Here is a 26,407-nt window from a genome sequence, read left to right as displayed (position 1 = left end):
AATACATCCTTTCATCAAAACATTTTTTAGTTATCTGATAACAATATTCTACACAATACAACTATAAAGAATCAACAAACAAGATAAGAGTGTACAAAAGAATTGGTTATGTTGATGCATGCACATTACACATGACATATTATGTTAATGTAACATAAACAAAGAACATTTAACAGTATTTATAGATAAGTCGTAAAAAAGAATGCTATCGTTTGGTGAGTTTGATAATAACATTTTATCCAGCGATTGATTTACAAGAAAAGGGCAAACGAAAATGTATACAGAAATTTCAAGAAATTAGCGAATAGAGTGAAATTAGACATAAAATATAAATGTGTCATTAGTCATGACGTGAAGGAAGTGACAAGGGACAAAAGAACTATCTACGATTAAGTCCAGACCATCTTAAAATTAACTAAATACACGTTTTAGGTTTACAGCTAGCTTGTATACCAAAGAAAGTTTTGTATTTTGTGTTTGAAATTTCAGTTATAAACCGCAGCCGGTTCCATGCCAGCTTACATGTGGCCAAAAAGTCTCTATTAATACTCTGGAAAAGTCTCAATCTAATGTTGGTCAGCGGATTTGATGAGGTTGTAGTAAACCCCTTTCATGGCTATCAGTTCCGCGTGAGTCCCACTCTCCACAATTGAACCCTCTTGGATGACACAGATGAGATCTGCTGTCTGGATGGTTGAGAGTCTGTGGGCGATCACCAGACATGTTCTGCCTTCACGTGCTCTGTCCAGAGCTTCTTGTACGACCTGGGGATAATCAGGACTACAAGTACATACTTGTTCACAATACAAACATTGTGATACTAATTTTAATTGTGGATCTGCTCATTTATTTTTGATTGCCGATAATGGATTTAACACTGTAACAATTCCGCAGCATGTTTTATCAGAAAATCACTTGATCATCTATATCTCTTACCTTCTCGCTTTCGTTATCCAGGGCACTGGTTGCCTCGTCTAGGAGCAGTATCTTAGGGTTCCTAACTAGAGCCCGAGCAATGGCTATTCTCTGCTTCTGTCCTCCCGAGAGCTGTGTCCCCTTTTCACCAACACGGGTGTTATACCCCTGATATGGTGAACAGTGAGTTGGAATATTAAATTTAAATTTTATACTTAATTTGGTTTAAATACTTAAGTACTAGAAAATTAGAATCAGACACCAACTAATACTGTGAATAATGAATGTAAGAGTATTCTGCGCGATTTACATCGGGAAGAGACATGATGAAGTCGTTGATGTTAGCAGCGATAGCAGCTCTCCGGACTTCATCCTCTGTCACCTTTCTGAATAGAGCTCCGTACTTTATATTCTCTGAATAAAAACTCTGTTTATTGGTCAGTTATTTTTACTTTATTGACGAATATAGGTGACAACGAAATCACACATCTTTATAATGTAATCCTATTTGTATACTCCTGTAATTTCAACAAATATGTTCAGCTACAAACTGTACTGACCCTCAATAGAGTAGTCGAACAAGATAGGTTCCTGAGAAACTAGCCCCATCTGTTGTCTCAGATGCGCTACGTTAATCTCTCTGATGTCAATGTCATCGATCGTCTGAGAGTGGACATTTTTGATTATAATAACATCAAGTTTATACATAGATCGTTATGAATAGATTGTTTTCTTCTAAATAACCTTGAAATAGGAGCCATGACGGTTATCAAACATTTTGATAGATTTAAGTTATGTATTGCTAAAATATATCAACCAAAATATTATGTGATGCCACTCTAGATATTTGAATCACTGAGGTATAATATCCACTGCAAGTTGCAACTTACCACATTGCCGTCGAGCACATCATAGAATCTTTCTGAAAGTTGAACTGAGGTGGATTTTCCACAGCCACTTTCACCGACCAAGGCGATTGTCTTGCCTTTGTCGACATTGAACGAGAGACCTGAACAAAAACGATATGTAGTGGTGCACCTATTATCATAACGCTATTTATTTTGTTTACCAATATCCTAAAACTCAAGTGAACGTGTCCATAAACGAAATATTCAGAATCATTATTGAATTTTTACCTTTCAAAACAGGCAGGTCAGGGCGTGACGGGTAGTTAAATTTGACGCTGTTGAACCGGAGAAGTCCTTTAACTTCAGGCTGAAATACGGTATCTATACTAATAATCTCAATAAATGTGTGGGACGTTCGTGTTGTTCGGTTGTTGTTATAATATTAGGCGCGCACGCTCACAGTACACGCTGCATGTTGATTGTGTCGGCTATCAGCGCCATCTTTATCAAGACTTAAAAGACGGCGCGTTACTGCAAGTTCAGCCAGAAGACGTTTCCTTAACATGTGTAGTGGATTTATTTCTGTAGTGGATTTTACGCGCCCACGTACATTAAAATATTTATCATTGTAGAATTTAAGACGGTAGCCGTCAGAATAAACTCCTCGAATTTATAGACACTAATATGAATAACTAAGTCACACAACCCCACTCAGGCTACCCATCCTAAATAACCTAAAATCTGTGAAAAATCCCCTAAAAATCCAGAATGAGAATCTTTACCCCTGTAGGGGATTTGTGTTGCGATTTGTGTTGCGATGTTTTCTCAAAATTTGTAGCACATTTGAAACACACGCCACACGGGCCCATTTATAGCAATAATTTGTGGCACGCTTGCCCCCATCTATATCTGAACGTTTTAGATTGATTCAGTGTATATGTTTGGCATAGAATTATTACAGTAGTTGATATGAAGGTCAACCAAAGTCTAATAATCTTATTACCTTTATTCCTTTCTCGGTGTAGGCGTCAATGATGGGAGGTTCTTTTATGAGTTTGAAAAGCTTGAAAGCACCAGCCTTTGCCTTTCCGTAGTCCGGTAGCATGGCCATTGTCTGACCGACTGACATGGCCGAGAAGACTATCCCAGAAAATACCCTGTAAAAAATATTTTCAATCATTCACTGCATTTTGTTTCAGACTGATGCTTGAGTAGGACGGTTCCCTTGCGATTTGGCTGACACAACATCAGGACACAGCTACCTTGATGTGAGCGATACGATTAACCAGTGGCGTTACGATTTTAGAGGATACGCCAGTAAATCTCTAAAAATTGTGTGAGCAAAAAAAGCGCAGTTTTGCTAGTACTTTAGTTAAGTTTTTCCAAATTGTCCCCGGGGTCAGCGGGGCCACTGCCATTCACATTGTAAAATTATTTAGCACAATATTCAACTTCTAACTAATGGATATCAAACAGAAATACATGCATGTTAATTAATCAGACATAATTATGACATAATTATGAACATAAAGCTTACTTCATGAGATCAGTAAAACTCAGTTTACCACTGTGCCCATCTTCAAGATTCATGAGATAGTTACCATACGTAAATACAGCAGCATATGTGAAGAATATGACAGCTTCAGCCAGCCCCATGGATAGTCCTGACAAATGGGCTTGCTTCTTAAACTTCCTGAGATTTACAATTCTTATTATTTGGCAATCGGAATGTATGAAATATCTTCTTTTTGACAAAGTAACATTGTACAGAACTGACACAAAATATATAGGGTTTAAGTTATATTTAAGTTACACTTACTGGGAAGGTTTTTTAAGGGAGTCAGCGTATTTCTTTAAGAACAGTGGCTCAATACACAGCGAAGAAACAGTCCTCATGTTTTCGACGGCTTCAGCAGCAACTTGGCCAGCTTGTTCGAAAAGCCTTGTCATAGACTTCATGGTCCCAGATAATTGCATCATTTGTACACTTCCTGGAAAAACAAAGTAATGTGGAGGGAAAGGGGCCGCCGGGGTCAGCGTCTTTTTGTTATCCATTTGTTAGGAAAGTTTCCATGGATGAATGATAAATGACTTTACAATAACGAAGATGATATAGAATACCTGCAGCAGCTACGAAAGGTATACAACCGAGAGTAACCAAAGTCAGACGCCAACTTGCAAAGAACGCTATTCCGATACCAACTCCCAATCCAATTATGTTTTGTAACATCGAACCGATCCTTACTCCTGAGGAAGCCGAGGGAATATTAAAGAATTCACGATTGTTTGAACTTGTAGCCGACCAGATCTGGTGCAGAAAAGGATTTCTCCTAGTAAAAACCACGTGACCAACAATTCATCTAAATAAAAGCTTCTTTATAAGCAACAAGCCTGTAACTAGCTACATGTATAAACTAGAAAACATACCAGTAGCTCCTTTGATAGCAGCCGCATCTTCTGATAAGCGAGTAGTAAGTGCTCCAATCGAGTTCTCTGGTAGGTCAAAGTACCCCATGTTCTAGACAATAGAGGCGTTTATACATATCATATCCGCAAAAAAATTCACATCTAATTCAAGGGAATTGGATGCTTTTTTATTGTGTGTCGCCTGGAAAAAAGTTTTTTTAACAGAAAGGAACCTACCTTTCGGAGCAGAGCTTTAAACGCATTCTGCCGCATTCTGGTGGTGAAGCTTAAACCACTGAGGGTCATAAAATGAATCTGAAATAATGGGACACAGTTTTAGAATCACAATGGCAGTAGGGAACCGGTTACATTTTGAAACAATGGGTAAAGGGTTGCCATATAAACGATAATTTCCAGATTCAGAAACATAACAATTGAGAAATTGTTTTATTTTTGTTCCCGGACTTATCTGAAAACACAGAGGTTACATAAAGAGCTTGAACATATTCCTTTAAATTGTAATCAAGAGATTTGAAACTGAGATACATACAAAATCCTACATACCTGTAAAAAGTTGGCAAGACCAGCGACAACCCCTACAATTATAAAGAATATACACCACTTGTTGGTTTCACTGTAGTCAGGTTTGTAGTCCGCGTTTTTTGGATCCGGCACCACTATAGCCAGGGCCTGAGAAGTTGAATGTTAGGATATAATGTATAATGTATAATGTATTTAATGTATAATGTATAATGTACCTCACGTACTTTAAATCACATATAGACATAGTGTAACGTCCATTAGAATATCAAAGCGTGGGATGTAGTCGCATTTCTTTGAATCTACGTTGCAGGTAAATTCAATGATCGACTATTCAATCTGGATTGATTCACTGGACTCATTAGATCCAGACCCGTTGCGATAACTCGATCAAGGGGAAACTGATAATATCTATAATCTAGAATAAACGTTAAACAATCAGTAGAAATTAAGAAATTTAAAGAGATAATGTAAACCCCAATAACTTCCGCGAAGAGGACTGCGAAGATTGGCATGTGTGCACCGTTAACGGCAGCACCGAATGCACCTGGAGAAAATCATTCAGATAAAATTAAACCATCAATAATTTGATGACTTCTTTAAAATCATGTGACACATCAAACGAATCTTCATCTGACACTTCCAATGAGAATTCAGATAAAATATATGAAAAGTTGACATACCCACGAGGATGCACGCGTTCTCGTACGCATTGTTCTGTTGCATTATCTCCCAGAAGCTTGCCATCTCCTGTGCTCCTTCCTTTTCCTTACTTTTCGGGTCTTTAATTGCTACCTGATAAAATTTTAGAATGTGCAAAAATTACAAGAACGTTTTGGTAAAATTAGTTTCATGTTGAAAAACATAGATGAAACTCTATGAAATCAAATTTGAAAGTAGATTTTATCAAATTTTCACTAAATCGATAATTAACAATATCTCACCTCGAGTTCTTTCTCCTTCTGAGATACAGCTTGTTTAATGGATTTCTTGGACACCAGTTCTTTTACTGAAGCCTGCAATATTTCCTGATCATTTTTCGGGAACAGAAGCTGAAGTTAGTGGTCAGTCAGTCGCTAATCAGTCCGTCCGTCCGTAAACATACATAGTAAGACTAACAAGTTACTAGTTACTAACAAGTTACTAGTTACTACCACTGCACTGTAAAATATATATATTCTGGTAGAGAGGAACAAGGTAATACAATACGATATCATAAATAACGGAACATCTGCATCGACACCACCGCTCTAAGTATGAATTTGTAATACATTTACATTAGGAATACCCTCAAATCCCTTGTATTGAGGATTAAAATGTTGTTTGCACATAATATGGGTATCAAGTATCTGGCCAGAAAGCCGCACAATGTTTTGAGTGTGGAAGGTTTGTGATGTTATTTTGGTCTATTGGGGTCTATAGATCAAAAAAATTTGGTTCGAGACATTTTTTATGTTTCCACCAAGTCTGTGGCCACGCCCTTTTGTCGATCGTGGGAAAATCTCAAATTTTAATTATATGATTTTTTAAAACTAAGAAACCGATTGGTGATGTCTATTTTTAGAACATACTCAAATAATATAGCCACGCCCACATTGATATTTGAGCAACAAAATTCCCGAAAAGCTGAACAAAATTGGTAATTTTCTTGGAAAAGTGGGGTATTAAAACCTGTGTTTTTGACAAATTAAACCAATTTCTGATTTTAACTTGACTTTCAGCCCATACACATTACACAAAAGCCACGCCCATATTGATATTCAACTCAAAACGTTCCTGAAAAATTATCATTTTTCTTGTACAATTGGGGTATTCCGTATTAACACTTATGTTTTGGTTTATAAAAGATCGAACACGAACAAAACATTTTTCTTTGAACTAATATTACCAAGGGCATCCAGAAAATATCGAGTTTCTAGCCCTAAGTACAGTCATTTTATGAGTGGCAAATGTCATGTGGTCGACAAGAAATTTCTAGAACTTTTAGATTTAAGGTTTTGATACGTTCACATTGACACGTCTCCACTCACCACGTCATCAGGCATACCAGTGCCAGTACTATTTGAATGAGATCATCACATAATATCATGATGGCGCTGCCTTCTGTAATCTAATTTCAGCCAGCATTATGTCATTAAGATACGGTGATCTAATGCCCCCCCCCCCCCCCCCCCCCCCCCCCCCCCCCCCCCCCCCCCAATACGAACTTTCACAACAAAAGCAAAACAAATTTTGATTCGGGTCTCGAGATGAAAGGTATTGATTCGGTAAATCAACGATTTAAACAAAGACTGTTTAGCATGATATTGACAACTTTCAATTTGCTTCAATGCAACTCATTTGATTCCAGGAAGATCACGTACAAAATATACATCTTTGAACTGGCATCAATAAGAAGGCTTAAAAACATCAATGCCCATGTCCATTTGACCGATAGTTGGGATATAAATTGGTAATAAATTGGTAACAAATTGATTGGCCACCCCCTCCCTATTTTCTTTCGCCGGATAAGTACAACCAGAGCTGAGGGTTGTTGTTGTAAACGGACCCACTCTTGAGTCTATGTGAAGTTATGAAAAGAAGTGCACGTTAGATCTGATAGAATGGGAGCCAGTATTGGTTTGACCCCCTAACAATGAGATAATGGTAGTACTGTTGACTATAGTTGTAAGAAATTGTAAGTTATTGTACAGTAAGTTACTGTAAGTATTATAGTAGTTATTTCAGGCCATTGAAAGTTATTGTTAGTAATTGTATTCAGGCATTGACGGTCATTGTACTGTAACTATTTTTGAAATACACAGTCCACATACCTTTTTCTGGACGTCCTCAATGCTGGGTAGGGCTGGTAGCTCTTCTCCACCTTCGTTCTGAGATGATGCGTTTTGTTATAAACTATTGCTGGAATGTTGTTTATTTTGAGAGCTCAATATTGTGTATAGACAAACAATGGTCTAGAACAATATACTCCTCCTCTGTTACACACAAAGTGGATGGCTAAAAATAGCTCAAATATTATTATCATACAGTTACGGATCTACAAGTCATTCGTATTTTATTCCTCATCTCAATCTTCCATTCATTCAGCTGTTTTAGTATTAAATATCATGTAACCGATACAATGAACTTAGTAAGACAACATTACTTATAATAGTACTGCTATAATCAACTTTTTTTAAATCAGTTTATATAGTTCACGAAGTAAGGAATTAAAAGAATCCCTTCAGACAGGAATGTTCATGTGGATTTGTGGAGGTTATTGCAGTGTAAGTGTACAAAATAAGTTAAATGCGATATATATCTAGGTCTCAGAATCGAATTAAGTCTAAGATCATACAAATACACGCTTACCTTGTAATGCCATACATTTTAAAATTCCCTTAGCAGTTAGCTCTATTAGTCGGAGACAAACCGTTCTAAAAGGCTCTCTCGTTAGCTTTTCGTGTTAAAAGCAATTTCTCAACGGTCATCACCTCTCTAGATGATGGGCGCCACACCCTTTTCTAGAGTTTTGCGGTCACTCGGATTTTTCTATTTCGTGCTTGAGTTCTCCTCTTCATGTATAGTCAGTGTAATAAGCGCCAAGCGCGAGCACAGAACTTTTTTTCTCCGATTTCGATAAATTTGGTACCAAAAGTTGTCTAAAATGTGAATAAAATAAATCCACCGTGTAGCAATTTTCGCTAAAAATGCTACACGGCGCTTGTTCGCCGTGCGTGCTTTTTTCGCGCAAATTTTTAGTTTTTGGCCTATAACTTTCACATTTTCGATTATTATCACATAATTATTATGGTATCGTAATCAGCTCATCGAGACGAAACTTTTGGTACTAATATTTTAAGATTTAAAGGGCTTTTTTTTTTCAAAAGTTTTTAAGAGATCTCTAGAACAATCAAGAGATCTCTTAAGAGATCTCTTAAGAGACATTGCAAAATCCATGGTAAACGGCGATATAAATATACCGTTTTAAACCCTCTCACGAGTAGAAATTGACGCACCAAATACAAGATATATTAGCTTCTGATTGGAGCTAAGTTCTTGATTTCGTGAATCTACGGTACTTGAAACATCTTCGGTTGATACTTGATACTGTGATTTATGCATTCTTTACCTGCTTGAGCAGCTTCTTTAATCTTTATAACACAGACAGAGTATGTAACTCAGATATTTCTTTGCTCTCTAGAACGGCAGTATAATATAATATTTTGTACACACGTTCTTAACTGGGCTTACCTCAACTAATGGTATTATAGTAGTGAATAGCTTGTTGAAAAGTGTTCTGTATGCAGGATTAGAGAAGCAATGGTCATAGTATGCCCTTGTGGTCTTGGTGGCTCAACGGTTGTTGTTATTTTATAGCTTGCGGCAGGACCCATTCTATACCGTCTAGTATCTACCTTATCATTCAAAACTCACACTACTTTTACGAAAATTCTTCGTCGTGATTTCATTTTGATACAGGTAAGGGTGCCTCATAAAACTTCTATGTGTATAACATAGCCAATTTCCTTGTTTAAGACGTGTCACTTTGTGGACAACCCCCTCATGCAGTAATAACACTTTAAAACAGCTAACACTGTGGATAGAATTGAATATATTATGTTGAAAGTGGGAAAAATACTGAAAAAACAACAACAACTTCATAACTTTATAAAATAAACCTGCTGGGAAAAACTGGCTATAGAAAATTTTATCCGGCCCCCAAATAACAAACTTAAAACATTTGTTTCTGCCACTATAAAAGCAGATCAATAGGGAATGGAAAACGCAATTGTCACATTATGGCAGGCGAATAAGGGTTAAAAATCATTCAGAGTCTGACCATCACGAATTGAAAATCGCTGGTATTCTTTGGTCGATTTTCTTAACTTTCGTTTGCAATGCAATGTATAACAGAATTTTGCATAATCATCATGTTATTTATATATTATCTCCGAACCCCTTTTATGAGGACAGAAAATATTTGTAGAAATTAAAGTTCATAATCGAAGATTAGAGCGACCATCTGTCCAAAATTTACTATTTTCATCACGTTTGAGATTGTCAGCTGTACTGAAGACATTTGTAAAGTTGAAAAACAATTTGGTCTCTCCCGATATTTATTAACCGATCTTAAATAAAAATACGATGGAGGCTGTTAATCGAAAAACATTTAAAGCCTGAAAAATCGGCTGCTAGCTATGGGGACGAAGGAAGAGTTAGAAAATATAATGGCTCCCAAGGAAAGAAGCACTTGTAGACCTAGATCAGAAGTCTACTAAAAAGCTGAAAATCGAAAATTCGCAAATAATTTACAAATCACTTACCCGTGATGGTGATAACACCTGTTTTTGTTTGTTCGCGAAGAGACGTGCCGGTTCGAAAATAATCCTCCAATAAGATAAAAACTGTTCTCTTTTCTATAGATATATTGGTTAGAAATTTGCCTCAGTTGGAAGTGTTTGTAACCGTCTTCCTTTAACATTTAAATAATTTGTAACATTTAACTAACTGAACGTTTTGTAACACTATAATAGGAAATGTCATGCTGAAGCAACACCAGGTCATCTTTGTGCTCTCATTGTGGACTGTGCCTGTGAGCACGACTGAAACTAGAGGTGAGTCATCGAGTTAAATAATCGTGCTATCCAGTCGTCTAGTACACAATATAATCGTGTTTATCTGTATATTAAATCGGAAGATGAAATTTGGGTTATCTTGATCATCGCTATTGCAGAGTGGCAGACCGTTGAGAAAGGAGTAAAGTTTGACCATATCTTGGATGAAGTACCACTGGAAATAAAGTCTAACACCGCTACTGGGACCCCTAGCAAATATGTCTGGATTCAAGGAACCATAGCAGTTCCTATAAGTGGTCTTGATGTATTCTCGTTAGGAATATTAATCGAGGACAACAGCGCATGGTTGGCAGATTGTAACGGCCCAGGTGAAGCATTACTTAACCCGGAACCAGCAACAACTGAAGTAGTTTGGACAATCTTCAAGACATCTAAAGAGTTGATTATTGAGTGTAACGGGGAGTTTTGCTTGAAGTACACTTACAGTGATTCTGTTCTAGGAGACATCAAATGCACATCTTTCAACCAACCATCACGTCAAATGTTCTTTGTGGATCACAGCTCACAAGTCGCTGAGCAGTACAGGGCATCAGGTAAACTACGTTTAACTTTTAGATGAACTCTTTAAGATCAGAATATTTAGTTATCTTCTTATTATTATACTCCAGTTACTGATAGCTGTCAAAAGTCATAATATTTTAAATTTCCAATCAATCCATGATGTTTAATTGATTCACATCTCAGATTGGAAAGCAGTTAAACTAAAAGAAGTCGTTAACTTTGACATTGAAACAACTCCACTTCTACTTAGAACTTGGGCTGATAACGACAACTCTCAGCTCTGGATTAAGTTCTCTGACGCCTCAAAAGCGGAAGTGTTCTGGATGTCATTTAAGTTCAACGAGTTCAGTATCTGGTTAGGCCCAGATTGTAATGGTGGGTACAGAGGAAGACGGCTTCACAATGACCAACGTTCCAGCTCATTTCTACAGAACTTGGACTATATTCAAAACACCCACTCACCTGAAGATAGAATGTAACAAAGTTGAAGTTTGGAGCTTTGAGTACAGAAGTTTCCCAGATAAATGTCATGCTGCCTTCACCAGAGATTCATCTTATCTTATGTTCGAGACTGGCAGCCCCCCTTCACCAACAATCTTCTACAAACCATCAGGTAAAATAAAAAAGGTTATGTATTAGAAATGGGGCCATTTTTCTAATGTCTAGTAGAAGCTCTTGTTCTTGTTCTTAAAAAGGACCGTTATAAGTCAAACAGGTCATGTAAAAACTCTGGAATTCCCCTTATTTTAAACACATTCTTACAGTGATATGCAAGACCCCAACGTTTCCAAACACGGACCTTGACCCTGAGTATCCTCCGATCCCTGGAAGTACCCTGGAAGTGAAGTGTAGGTCTGGTCACGTGAACACTGGCTCTCACACTATCACATGTCTGGAGGATGGGTCCTGGGGCTGGGAGGAGCAACCTTTCTGCCTGCAGACAATAGGTATACTATCACTAATCTCTTCGCGACCCATCACAATTTACTAAAACCCGGTAGAGTTTTATATAATCAAAATAATTTTGATACATCCAGAGACCCAGTCCTAACCCTATGGCGCAACCTGATTTAAGAGAAAGTCAGTAGGTCACTGCAGTACCCAGTCCCAACCACATCGCGCATCAATACATGATTCTCGTTCTTGGTAGAGCTGCGGGCCGCGAGGGATTGACATCGTCAATCAAGGCAACCCAATGATCCAACCCATTGGTACTCTGCAAACTGTTGTTTATGAATATAAAATTAACTTTTCCTCAAACTCAGATATCCAAATCTTCCAGGGCACCGTTGGCATTTTTATTTTTTAACTATCAAAATAACCGGCGGGGACGTGACGGAACTAGAAAATGCTTGCCAAGAAAATACCTGCCTTTTCTCCTATCATAAATTTATCCGTGCTTGAGTTCTCCTCTTTATGTAGTAAGCTTAATTCAAATCCATCAACATTTCTAGAAACAATATTTGGTGCGTCAATCTCTACTCGTGAGAGCAAAAAAAAGCGGTATATTTATATCGCCGTTTAACATGGATTTTGCGATGTCTCTTATCAAATACAAGATATATTAGCTTCTGATTGGAGCTAAGTGCTTATCTTGGGCATAAAAATGGCCGGAATCATCACATTGAGGGATAGAGCATGATTTCGTGAATCCACGGTACTTGAAACATCTTGGGTTGATACTTGATACTGTGATTTATGCATTCTTTACCTGCTTGAGCTAGAGCTTCTTTAATCTTTATAACACAGACAGAGTATGTAACTCTGATATTTCTTTGCTCTCTAGAACGACAGTATAATGTAATATGTTTTACATACGTTCTTAACTGGGCAAGTAAGCAGTGAGCTACTAGTTCACTAATGGTATTGGGACAGCTGCAATTACACGGTTTACCTTACCTCAACTAATGGTATTGTAGTAGTGAAAAGTGTTCTGTATGCAGGATTAGAGAAGCAATGATGGTATGCCCTTGTGGTCTTGGTGGCTCAACGGTTGTTGTTATTTTATAGCTTGCGGCAGGACCCATTCTATACCGTCTAGTATCTACCTTATCATTCAAAACTCACACTACTTTTACGAAAATTCTTCGTCGTGATTTCATTTTGATACAGGTATTGATCTTATCTTTTCGGTTTTCATTATGAATTTTAGCAAAAATTTATAGATTTTTAAGCGCAAATTTAGCTAAAGGTGGGCCATAATGAACACAATCTAGATGTATGTACTGCACATCAAAATGAGGTTCATCCCGTATTGCGTAACGTTAAGTAAATTTTTGCCGACCCTTTAAATATCTAGCTTGGAACTTGTTGCGCATTTTGTAGCAAGTAGCATACTATACTCACAGTTTCAGTTAAGAAGTAAGAGCTTTTACATTTCAGTCCAGACTGACAGAAAATAGGCGGTAACTTGCTTGTTAATGTTAACTTTGTAAAATTAGCCAATCTTAACCTCGCACAATTATTGTAATATCAGAAAGCTTGTGAATATAAAACCAGCATGAATTTTCCGCCACATAAAAAATATTTTACTCAGTTTAACTCTACTTAGTTTAACAGCACAGCTTTTGTAACGTAACCATGTTTGTGGTAAAAATGTAATAAAATATGTATGTAAGTACCATTTGAAGGGCCAGTATGTGACTAGTAGGTTACCAGTATGTGACCATTTGAATGATGAATAATAACCAACACAGCATGTCATGTGTCTTAAAGTTAATAATTTGACCGTAGTTTATTGGTTGATGTCCAGCTTGCTCGATTATTTGCTTGAGAAAGACCATCACGTACAGTTACTGAAACATTGCTTCGTCTAGGAGGTAGTTGTATCTCAGTATCAGATATGTGACTACGGATAGTTGATGTAAGATGTTTTGTACACTGTGTACACCTTGTACATTTTACTCTAACGTATACAATGTAGAATGTAGACATAAGTCTCAGGACACGATATATGATTTGTTTCTCTAAGCACTGAAAATATGTGTCTTTCTGGTGCCTATCCAGGAGGGAATATTAATAACAACAACATATAATACATGTAAAATCCGGATTGGAGTATTATTTATGAGTCGCATTGTTGTAATGTATTCTGGGTAAAATTATCTTTATCCCGGTTGTTGCGACAAGTAAAAATGCTCTTATTAGGGAAAGGAGATTACTCGACGTTGTTCTGTTCATATTAAACAGAATAATTTACCTATTAAAGTTATATTTTCCCCAGCTAGAAAACTAAGAAATATTGTGTGCAATAACAGACCGTATGATAAGAGAACCTGTATTATTAACTCCTGTAAAACTGAAAATAAAGATTGTGAGGTGAAGAACGTTGTGTATAAGATTACCTTTAAAATCTGTAATAATATTTATATTGGTGAGACGTGCAGGAGGGCACATGATAGGCTCGGAGAGCACCTAAGATATGCTAAATTTCCTTTAACTCCTTCTAACACTAGTCAAGCTTTTGCTATTCGTTATAACAGTTTACATAGAGGGTCAGAACCCAATTTAGAATTTGAGATTTTAAAAACAGAAAGCAACACAGCTAGAAGAAAGATTGCAGAAGCAATGCTTATTTTGAAGTTCAAACCTAACATTAACAAGAGAGATGAGTTAGAAACCATCAAACGTTTTTTAGTAACAAGTACATAATAAACAGGGTGTAACATATTTTATACTTTACAGACAGGGGATTGTCTACACATATGTAGTGATATTTAGTGATATTTATAGGTTTTGTTTACTTTCTGAGTACAGGGACCACATCTCACACACGCACACTTCCGCCTCCTATTCAACACACTAACCCTTATAACATCAATCAAACCATATTAGGCTCCCACGTTTCACACTTCTCATTGGTCAGTACGATTCCCGCCATTTTCACTCCACACTAGATACATACCTACACACTTCACATCATGCACCTGTTCACCGTTGTAGCACTCCATGCTTCTGTATCATGTGTAGTATATTTAGTAGTAGTTTTAGGAATGTACAGTATTTACTATAAAAGTTTGTCGTCGTAAAAACTAATTTTGTTATGAATTTTGTTATGACTTTTTTGTATCGAATTTTTGGATAAAGTTGATTGATTAAAAATAAATTAATGTACACAAATTTTGCCTCAGATATATGTTTTTTACGTTTTGAATTTTTAACACTTGTTTTTAGATCATGAATACGATGTAGTTACATTGAAACGTCGAGTAATCTCCTTTCCCTAATAAGAGCATTTTTACTTGTCGCAACTAACCGGGATAAAGATAATTTTACCCAGAATACACAACATATAATACAATATAATATATACGATATCCTTAGACGACCAATTCAAGTTAAGTTACACATTGAGAACAGATATTTTCAGCCAAGCAAAACAAGAAGACACTAATAGTTATTCATTATTTCAATATAACTGTAATTTAAATCAATATGGCAAAATGACTCGAACCCCAATTTTAGAAGATCAATAATTATGAGAAACATATTATATGCACATATCGATCAGTGTTAGCTATAGTATTATAGTTATTTGAAGAACATGAACATTCCCCAATAATTGGGACGATAATTTAGAAAATTAAATGTACACAAATCATCGTGGCTAATAATGTGATATGTGAAGCCTTTAACTTGAGTTATAAACTGTGTAACATAGCATGTAACTAACGATTGAGTAAGTACAATGTACATATTCTACTGATTGTGTGAGATCTGTAGTGAAGAATGTAGGATAATTATGTGCGTACAAGCAAGAACACGCAGCTCAGCAAACAAATTTTGAAAACGCGTTTGAATGTGAGTGATAATCATTTAAGTAATTACTAATTGATCAATTAGGTAATGACAAGTGCTAGATTAGCTTGGTAGCAGACGGTTTACCAAAAGGTTTGAGTCCGCTTCCTCTCCTTCACCTAGCCTCCCTGACGTTTTAAGTCCTTTATCTATCTTTACAGTTTGGTAGATCTAACTTTACTAACAATATTTCCTTGTCTAACTCAGTTATATAATAGTAGGAAGAACTATAACATAGGGTAACATAGTATAATGCAGCTGGAGGGCTACAAGATCGGGAACATTGCCAAGTTAAGCTGGAACTGCCTATGTAGTTTTAACTGCTAAAATATTAATTTCGTAAACCGGATTGGCGTTCAATAAACTAGGGTGTATATTAGCATTTGTTGGTATTTTTTATTCATCATTCAAAATTATTCGTCGGATACAAAATTAATCTATTATATCGTCTGACAATTGACATAACAATTCAAATTTACGTCATCATATCCGACGAAAACAATCTCCGATATTAAGTATTATATTCATCATTCTACGTGGAGTATCTGAATGCAGCCGAATTAAGGACTTCCAGTTTCTATGTACACGAACACATTTCACAACCTTTATTACATGAAAGTGGATTTTACCAACCTGGATTTATCTCTGAGTCTGGACACTAAATTCCACACCACATACCACAAAATCACATAATTGGTAATCCTTTTGAAACCCAACAATTCAGAATGAAACAGCTGACGTTCAGTCGCCCCACGATAAATGAGTGTTTAATCTTAAGATTGATGTTAGTCATGAATATATCAAAACTAAACATCTTTAGTCACAAGCGGGTCGCCTCAAGTTACGTCGTTTTCATGTTTATTGTTTATTATATATCAATTTTGTGTAATAATGGTATGCAGCGGCTGCATTGCAGTCGCCTCAAGATAAACGAGTGTAGGATCTTAAGATTGATTGTAGTCACTAACACACGAAAAAGAAACATCATGTTTGAGTCACGAGCGGGTCGTCTTGAGATACGTCGTTTTCATGTTTACATCAATTTTGTGTAATAAGGGCAAGGTCGTCACGGGACATTACAAAGAATATTCCAGAATGTTTAGTAAGGAACTTGAAGAAGTTCCACATAATATTTCTTGTAATGAGATCATTAGTTTTTTAAGGCTCAGCCTTACACCACACGTAGTGTATAATGTATAATGTACACTGATTGATAGTCATATCACGTACAAGGTACACACTATCTGGGAACCTTGATTGTTTCGTTCGGAGCGGTATTTCTTAGTTGTTTAGCTAGATGGTGCATCAAGTTAGCCTGGTTTCTTTTAAAATACGGAAGGGTGCACAATTAAATTAGCATTTACCTTTCTGAGGACAATAACACGACTTAAAATTGAAAGCTGCTCTCAAATCCCATTAAAATACCCATCAGGGAACCTAACTTTATCAAGAAACTTGGCCAGTTGCCAGGACATACCACATACCACAGCTATAAATAGTGGGCGCCAGTCAGTTACAATAAGAAACATTGTGTTTTAAACGTAGCATTTGGAAAGTAGCACGTTGTTGTGCACACTCGCACGTGACGTGGTACAACACCACTATCAGCCAAGGAAAAAAAAAAAATTTACACACGTAAATATTCATAATTAATTGATATGCGGCTTTTTCAGTGTAAAGCCGGAGCTGTTGTGTAAAAATGCGAGAAGAAGGTAATCTTTCTGCACCTTGATGATGACTAAGAATCATCGGTCCGTATTTCTAGTAGCTATGATTGAGACTGATGGTTTACTTAATTCACATATTATTATAGCCTGGAGAAACTGTAACGCTATCCAGATATACGTGCTCGGCAAGTTTATACCTGTACTTGTTGCTGGTACATGACAAGAGTGTGGTAAAGTCCCTCCTTTGCTAGCAATTCCTCGTGCGTTCCTTCCTCTGCTACGCACTGGTTTTCTCCTGAAATTATAATTAACACTTAGTAATTAGTAAAGGAGCAGAGGGTTCGGGGTTAAATACTTGGTTAAAATATGATTCGTTAGTTTACTGACGTAAAACTAATGAATTAGCTTCTCTGAGAAAGGAAAATAAAAATTGGAAAAATATAATAAAAAACAATACCAATAGCAGAGATGGTGTTAGCGTTGATGGTAGTAGAGAGCCGATGAGCGATGATGAGAGTAGTTCTGCCCTCCGCAGCGAAATCCAGTGCCCGCCTGTACAATATCCTCGCTCTTGTTATCAGCGCACTCGTCGCCTCGTCCAGGAGCAGTATCTTAGGGTTGCGCACCAGAGCACGTGCAATAGCAACACGCTGTTTCTGACCGCCCGATAATTTGGATCCGCGTTCTCCACATAGAGTTTGGTATCGCTGATGAAAGTGAAGATAAGGATACGTGTTTGTGATAGTTTTAAAACAGCATTCTAGAACATAGTTACTAGTAAACACTTGATCTAAGACTAAATCGGTTATTATTCTAATGACCAATTAAAAGATATAAAATAATAGTGAATAATAATCCCTGTTCAGGGCACTGCACACTATATGCTTCATGAATGATGTTTGGTATGAACTCACTCCAACACAAGTCAAAACAACAACAAACCAAAATATTGCGAAAACTATGAAGTTTTGTATTCTCATATGATGCGAAAACAGAAAAGCTAGTGCAAGGTGGTTTTTCGCCATCTTTTAAAACCTCACACAGCCACGACACACATCATCACCTGATTGGCTTTTTTAAAAAAATATTTGTCCCTGATCGTACGAGAGTTTATCCGGTTCCATTTCTCTTTTCTTTACCAGTTCATGAACCAGGACTCAGGAGCCTGTCCTGAGATCGCTCTTCTTCGGAGTTCGGAGAGATCTGGTCTCACATACACTTTGTCGTTGAGTGGCGCAGCTTCTTAAAGTTAACTTGACATAGCACTTGATGGAAAGTGCTGTGACTTGATAACGAAACTTTGACTGGGCGCTTCGGATAATCGAATTATCTTTACGAATCTTCAATCTTTCCTACTCTGGTAGCAGACTGCAGAGTAGGCTCAACTTTAAATAGTCCTATCTCCTGGAATACCTCTTGTATCCGCTCTTCAACATTCTCGTCCTCTTGTTCTGGCAGTCCAAACAATACATCATTCCTGCTCTGATTCTCCTCCTGGACGACGGACTTGACCACTTTCTTCAGCCGGATCTGCCATTAACTATCAGTCTGGCAGACCAAAACGATTTCCGCAGCAGCTTCACTGCATGACTTAAACTGTTCTTTTAAGTTGCTCTCCGCTGACGACTTTACAACAGTCTTTACTGCGTCAGGCTAGGTGTCCTTGTTGTCGACAATCTGCTCCTGTACGTCTAATTACCCACATCTCATTCTCGATTAGCTGGCTCTTGATGGAGCTCAGCTCAGCCTTCAGCTGTTTCATTTATTCCGCCTGAAACCACACTAAGTTGAACAATTCAGAAAACAATCTTACTATATATAAAGCGAGACGATATATATGGTTCCGTGCCATTTTACTGACACCACGGCATCAACTTTAACGCGAATTTCCGCAAAAACCGTAAAAGATATACAAGTACAACTGAAAAGTTTTTGACTGGGCCAAATGCTTTAATGGCCTTCAGTTCAGCATGAAAAAACAAACAATTGGCCAAGGAATAGGGGTTTTAGAGCCCAAAATTTGGACCCCCAAGTGGTGTCAAAAACGCGAATTAAATAGGTAATAATTATTTTAGTCTCTTGAGTCTTGACACCATTTTAGTGTTATACGGGTTCCTGCTAGTAATGCGAAAGTGTTACGTCCTTCATCGCACGTTAACACACTGCTGACGTCATTTCAACTGGAACTTGTTCCAGCGCTTTAGGTATCCAAGCAGAACATTTACCAAGCAGATCCTCCAACTCCTTGTCGTTAACAGTAGCCATGGCTTAAACGCTACAAGCACACATAGTAATAGGCGAGATAAGCAAGAGACAACAAAATTACAAACGAATGCAATTAGTGTGTGGCGTGAACTGATCTAAATCGAAATGATACTTTTTTTTGGATGCCAGGACTGAAAACTTACATTTGGCAGTTCCATAATGAAATCGTGTGCGAAAGCTTTCTTACAAGCCTCTTCAATCTGTGTCTGAGTGACGTCACTCCTGCCATATCTGATGTTCTCCTCGATAGTAGTAGCAAACAAAACTGGCTCCTGGCCAACCAGACCGATCTGATTACGCAACCACTGTAGGTTGAGATCTTTGATGTTCACTCCGTCCAGTAATACCTGGGATGAAGGGAGTAATCAATCAGTTCGGTACACTGTTGGTGAGTTGGTGGTCAATCTGAGGTTGTGCTTACTCAAAGGGAGGAGCAAGTTAAAGTGTTTTTTTTTATTTTAAATTTCTTGAAATACTGTCGGAAACGTTGAGCAGTTCAACAAGTGGTCATGTTGTAAAACTTAGAGTTGTAAAACGTAGAGTTGTAAAACTTAGAGTTGTAAAACTTAGAGTTGTAAAACTTAGAGTTGTAAAACTTAGAGTTGTAAAACTTAGAGTTGTAAAACTTAGAGTTGTAAAACTTAGAGTTGTAAAACTTAGAGTTGTAAAACTTAGAGTTGTAAAACTTAGAGTTGTAAAACTTAGAGTTGTAAAACTTAGAGTTGTAAAACTTAGAGTTGTAAAACTTAGAGTTGTAAAACTTAGAGTTGTAAAACTTAGAGTTGTAAAACTTAGAGTTGTAAAACTTAGAGTTGTAAAACTTAGAGTTGTAAAACTTAGAGTTGTAAAACTTAGAGTTGTAAAACTTAGAGTTGTAAAACTTAGAGTTGTAAAACTTAGAGTTGTAAAACTTAGAGTTGTAAAACTTAGAGTTGTAAAACTTAGAGTTGTAAAACTTAGAGTTGTAAAACTTAGAGTTGTAAAACTTAGAGTTGTAAAACTTAGAGTTGTAAAACTTAGAGTTGTAAAACTTAGAGTTGTAAAACTTAGAGTTGTAAAACTTAGAGTTGTAAAACTCACCTCTCCCTCAGTAGTGTCATAGAACCTCTCAATGAGCCCTACAGCGGTACTTTTACCACAACCACTGGGTCCAACCAGAGCGTGTGTTTCACCCGTCTCCAGCGTTAAATTGAACCCTGAGTGAGTGACGAGTATTAGGGTCCGCCATGTGGCGACGGCCCACTTGGCGTGGGTCAAAAGTCACAGTGTGTCCAGAGGCCCCGCCACAAGTCACCGGAGTCACGCAACGAGGCACGTAGTGTGTTTAGAGCTCCCGCCAGTTGGCGTGGAGACTCTCGAGGAATAGAGGCTCGGATTTTAAAAATACGGGCCTTGCTAAATCCACGCCAAGTGGCACAGTGTGTTTAGGTGGCGGGCATAGACTCAGGCCATGTGGCCCGTCGCCAACAGGCCCGTAGTGTGGGCAGACCCTTAAGTTTCGCAATATTTCATAGAAGTTTTGCAATTTACTCCATTCGTATCAAAAAGTTGTATTTCAAGACCAACATGTTGTGCCAAACCTTTCATGATTTGAACATCTTTTCTTGAAGGGTAGCAGAAACCGACATTCTTAAACTCGATCTTCCCAGCGCATGACTCGGGAATCAATCCCTTATCTTCCTCGTAGTTTATTGTTGATTCCTGACAAACATTAGTAAACATTATGGTAGACATTATAGTAGACATTATAGTAGACATTATAGTAGACATTATAGTAGACATTATAGTAGACATTATAGTAGACATTATAGTAGACATTATAGTAGACATTATAGTAGACATTATAGTAGACATTATAGTAGACATTATAGTAGACATTATAGTAGACATTATAGTAGACATTATAGTAGACATTATAGTAGACATTATAGTAGACATTATAGTAGACATTATATATAGTAGACATTATAGTAGACATTATAGTAGACATTATAGTAGACATTATAGTAGACATTATAGTAGACATTATAGTAGACATTATAGTAGACATTATAGTAGACATTATAGTAGACATTATAGTAGACATTATAGTAGACATTATAGTAGACATTATAGTATACATTATAGTAGACATTATAGTATACATTATAGTAGACATTATAGTAGACATTATAGTAGACATTATAGTAGACTTTATAGTAGACATTATAGTACACATTATAGTAGACATTATAGTAGACTTTATAGTAGACATTATAGTACACATTATAGTAGACATTATAGTAGACATTATAGTAGATATTGTAGTAGACATTATAGTAAACATTATAGTAGACATTATAGTAGACATTATAGATATATACTGTCTCTATCTAGCGTGTCTTGAGGAGTTTTAAATTTCCTCGAACAAAGCTTTCGACTAGCAGGTTTCTAGTACATGATAAAAATAATCAGTCTTTCGCCGTCTACGTGTCCAAACGCAAATTATTACGTAAATTAATGATTTTGTTCATGCGTGTTAAGGGGGCATAACCAAAACAGTGGTTTGTGCCGTCCAACCCAAATGACCTCATAGGCAAGTCAGTGACCCTCTAGCTCACCGTTTCCACACCAAAAAATAATTATTTTGAGAATACCCATTTTTGTAATCGAGCATTTCCTGGTTAGAGTGGCATTTTCGGAAAAACACAATTTGTTTCATGGAGAGGCTATAAGTTAATCATTTCTTGCGGTATCGGGTTGAAATTTTGCTCGCCGTCTATTCACATCTATTTCAAGGTGTGTGTAAAATCTTGATATCGTATCTAAAAAGGCTGCGTTTTTATAAATTTTTAAAGTCAAAAAGCTGAAATTGTCCTTTTCAGGCTTATTTTAACCAAAAAGTCAGTCAGGGAAGATCGGATTGTTTTGATGCTTGACATGAAATTGTTCTCTGAATTCTGGCGCAGTTTGACAGGTTTGGTGTATGCTCCCTTAAAGTGTGAATCATAGTGTAGATATTATAAGAATCGTAAATTATTTTAATTTGGTTTACACATAGTGTTTGTGTTGCTGTGCAAGCCCAGTGTTAGTAATATACTATGGTAGCTGAAGTATTCAGTATTCATGGTAATGGCATCACCACATCAGCATATTTCAGTGCAACCAAGACTATGAAGATGATAGACTAGAGTTCATTAATCATAAATAAATTATCAGCGATTGAAACAGATAACAGATTAGCTGTCCCAAGTCTGACAGCTACATACAAAGTAGCGGTTCACTGTGCGGTCTTTTCAGCAAGAAACTGTCGCGTGTATTATGTTTCATTGAGTATACCTCAAGCCTCAGGGATATCTTCTATAATTGGATGAATATGCTACTAAGTACAGCAGCTGTAATGCACGTGTTACCATGATTCATACTAAACATTGTAACATTGTTTATTAAACATGTCCTAGCTATGATATTTCTCAACTCACCCTGTCAATAGTTTTGAAAACAGTAAAAGCTGCACCTCGACCCTCTGCCATGGTTTGGAAATGAGGGGCTGCGTGGCCCATTGCAAAGGAACCAATCAGGATGTTGAAGAAAGCAATGAGAATGTCACCAGGGAGAGCTTTCCCTTCACCGCATAACTTAGCGCCATACCTGACAGTTATAGTCGGATATTAATTACTGTTACACTGTTACACCGTTACACTGTTACACTATTACACTGTTACACTGTTACACTGTTACAGGAAATTTGACAGGCTATACCTCGTTAGAAATCGATAAAATCAGAAAATAATATTAACAATAGAAAAACTCACCAGAAAGCCAGGGCGTATGTAAGGAACATGATCAACATAGTGATACCAATAGAAAGTGCTTTGAACAGTCCGTTTTTCTTCCCTGATGCCTCTGAAGATGCTAACTTCTCGTTGTAACGTTTTGACTCGTGCGTTTCTGCCCCAAATGATACCACTGTCCTTATTGCACCTATAACTTCTTCCGCGATACCTCCCGCAGCTGCGTACGCACTCTGCTCTTTTTCGGCAAATCCCGCCATGATCTGCAAATTTATGTGATGAGTAATCACTATAACAATCAAAATATGTAGTAATGTAATGTAACTTGGAGGGGGATATTTAAAACATATAAGTGATACGAAAGATTTTATTAGCAGGAGCTTTCAAAATACTTGTGTAAATCGTCTTGTTTCGATTCAAAATAACATGCTAATTTCACTTACTCTATTATTATTCAATGTCATGGCTACAACTTTCTATACTTTCAATAACGACTCTCAGTAATTAAATAAATCGGTGGTATTTTTAATAATAGAGTTTAAGAATCTTAATATAATGATATTAAAGTTTTTAGACTAAATACTTATCATATATCATTAAGTGAGAACTGTCGGCTAACCTTACTAATGAGATATCCAGCAATAGCCATAAGAGGTGAAGTAGACATGATAACGAGAGATAATCTCCACTCGTAACAGAAGGCAATGATAAAGCCTGCCAAGAATGCTGTCATCCACTGGACTGCCAAACATACTTTGTCCGACATACCATCTCTCAGCTTACTGATATCACTGAAATATGTTCACTGTTATTTTCCTTCGTGTCAAGAAATAACATTGATTACATATTTTGGCCCCCAGTTTGATGCTGAGGAATTTACATTTGAGACCTAGTTAACTGAGAGACTGCGCGACAGAAATTGTATAACAAAATTTTTGGTAATTTGATTTTGTCCTATTTTCTATTAAATGAAGAGCTGAGAATACGAACTCATTACTCAATGACTCTGATTCTGACATATCACTTTATTTTTGATTGACTATTCTATAAATTGTAGGCAAGAGTAAAGTCATTGTATGAGACAAGGTGAATGACACAGTTAGAAATTACAGAGAAATGATACTCCTGTTAGGTGGCCAGCAGTTTACTCGGTAATTAAGGCAGCTGTTTTTTCAAGTAATACTTTCTTCATCTCTTGGCACATAAAGTTACACGATTTACACGATTTAAGGTCCAAAGCACAGATTGTGAGGTTGACGTAATGTCACTAATGGTGGGGTAGTCAAGGTTACATTGCAAGTTTGCAAACAAACAACCCTGTGGCTAAAGCTATAATATGCAAAAACACGGTATTATAAGTATGTACCACGTGAGTCAAATTACCAAACAATTTAACACTGAAATTTACAATCTCAAACCCTCCTAATAAAGTAATAAGATTAAAATTATGAATATTTAACCTAGTGAGCCTAGTTGTGAGTTCTCCGCTGGAGGTTTCATCAAACCATCCTATCTCCTGCCTCATGATAGCCCTGAAGTACTCGTTCCTTGCCTTGCTGGACTGTCGTTCCGCTGACAGGAGCATGAGCGTGGTCGAGAGGTATCCAGCTAATATGTTCACTGTAATTTATAATACACTGTCAGACCTTACATCGAAATAAATGTGTGAATAACAGCAGAAGAGGTGGCTAAGTATTGATGATGGTCACTGGAAAACCGATGTTGGATGCCCTTGCGAGCTGATTTGTTTATTAGAAGTAATAAAGTATAATTGTTCAAACTGCAAATAATCCGGAGTTGAAAGTGTTAATCTTAAATATGAAAAATATATGAATTTAAATTATTCATATCTTTTTACATACCAAAGCCCAATCCGATGTAAAAGTATGCAAACATAGCCATTTGCGATCCACGAACCGTTCCATCTAATCCAACGCCAGCTAGATCATCTATCATTAATCCTGGAGCATGAAATATTTTTTAAATGATATTACAGAGATTAGGTTTTGGGACTTACGATAAGTCGAGAACAAATCGAGAAATATCAAATGGTAATTCTCTGAATCTCTGAATGCTAAGAAAATAATTATCACCAGAATTTTACTCATTCAAATTTTATTGAACTTACCAAAAACAATCATGATAGAAGGCCAGCCTAACCCTTTTATAGCAGCAAAGAATATGGCAACTGTGATAAAGAGCCCGTCTAACTTAGTGGCATATCGATACTGAAAATGGTGAATTCTATTAATTTGTAATAATAAAGCATCATAAGTAAGGACAACATGTGTAATGGATTGTTGATGTTACAGCAGGAGTGTAATAATTAATGATGATTCATTTGACTCACATATTGGCCAAATGTAACCTGGTCTGGCTTTTTTTCTTCTTCATCTTTTCCTTTTCCTTTCTTCCCCTTCTTACTTTTCTTATCACCTTTCTTATCACTATCATCACTGAAAAACACATTTAACATTTACAATATAATTGTAACAATATTTCAACTGTCAGTTCAATGAAACAAGAAATTGTTTCAATGAAACTTGAAGAAATTTAATTTTAGCACATTTTACAGAGTCAACAAATTTATAACAATAAGAATATAATGCTCATTTTTTGTATGACTTTCTGTCCTTCACTGCTAATTGGGTTGAAAACGGACAGGCAACTAACGGGGCAAGGAATGTGCACACACCGAAACATTACTTACTCGGACCAGATATTTTATGTTGTGTAAATGAAGTTAAATGCCACTTTCTTACACTCACATGACAAGACTTGGAAAACCTAGGGGAATGAGCCAGTTATAAATTTTGGAAAATAACATTTGTGCAGTCAAAATCTTTTACAGTCAACGATCTAAGACTGAAGAAATAGCTTAGGTATTATAGTTCCACAGATATTAAAATGTGAGGTAAGTTAATTCACCTTCTTCAACTAGGAAATTATTACCTCAAGTCGATGGCTGTATCATTGCTGACACCATTTTCAATTACAGTTCCATTCTTTTCCAGGTCTGGAGTAACCTTTTTCTCTGCCATCTGTATCTATTTATTCACGCACTTGCATGAAAACCT

The 26,407-nt window shown here is 36.8% G+C and overlaps 1 protein-coding gene across 1 annotated transcript; it reads right to left on the bottom strand.

Moving 5' to 3' along the window:
• Positions 1-9: 9 nt before the first annotated feature.
• LOC134814608 (ATP-dependent translocase ABCB1-like) lies at positions 10-26,407 on the bottom strand. Its single transcript, XM_063822734.1, has 30 exons — positions 26,283-26,407; positions 25,681-25,786; positions 25,459-25,558; positions 25,193-25,291; positions 24,791-24,950; positions 23,950-24,121; positions 23,352-23,593; positions 23,019-23,187; positions 21,138-21,258; positions 20,638-20,753; positions 19,701-19,904; positions 17,750-17,999; positions 17,490-17,587; positions 7,523-7,579; positions 5,654-5,725; positions 5,393-5,504; positions 5,186-5,256; positions 4,734-4,859; positions 4,407-4,484; positions 4,191-4,281; positions 3,885-4,010; positions 3,583-3,754; positions 3,301-3,456; positions 2,767-2,920; positions 2,052-2,130; positions 1,806-1,924; positions 1,476-1,578; positions 1,226-1,329; positions 937-1,083; positions 10-764 (listed from the first exon to the last, which is right to left on the bottom strand). The coding sequence occupies exons 1-30, from the start codon at positions 26,369-26,371 to the stop codon at positions 567-569; spliced, it is 3,891 nt and encodes a 1,296-aa protein (XP_063678804.1). The 5' UTR covers positions 26,372-26,407; the 3' UTR covers positions 10-566.

The sequence above is a fragment of the Bolinopsis microptera genome, chromosome 5 (assembly GCF_026151205.1).
Source record: "Bolinopsis microptera isolate Bmic1 chromosome 5, MBARI_Bmic_1.0, whole genome shotgun sequence".
Taxonomy (NCBI): Eukaryota; Metazoa; Ctenophora; class Tentaculata; order Lobata; family Bolinopsidae; genus Bolinopsis; species Bolinopsis microptera.
Note: the sequence above shows the minus strand (reverse complement) of the source record. Positions and strands in the feature narration are given on the sequence as shown.

Bases quoted from the DNA above. Each gene is read 5' to 3' on its own strand.
- LOC134814608 (XM_063822734.1), bottom strand. From the start codon at position 26,371: ATGGCAGAGAAAAAGGTTACTCCAGACCTGGAAAAGAATGGAACTGTA. The intron at 1,925-2,051 runs GTAAAAATTCAA...GTTTTTGTTCAG, and splicing joins TGACCTGCCTGTTTTGAAAG to GTCTCTCGTTCAATGTCGAC. The intron at 1,330-1,475 runs GTCAGTACAGTT...GTTTTTATTCAG, and splicing joins GTTCGACTACTCTATTGAGG to AGAATATAAAGTACGGAGCT.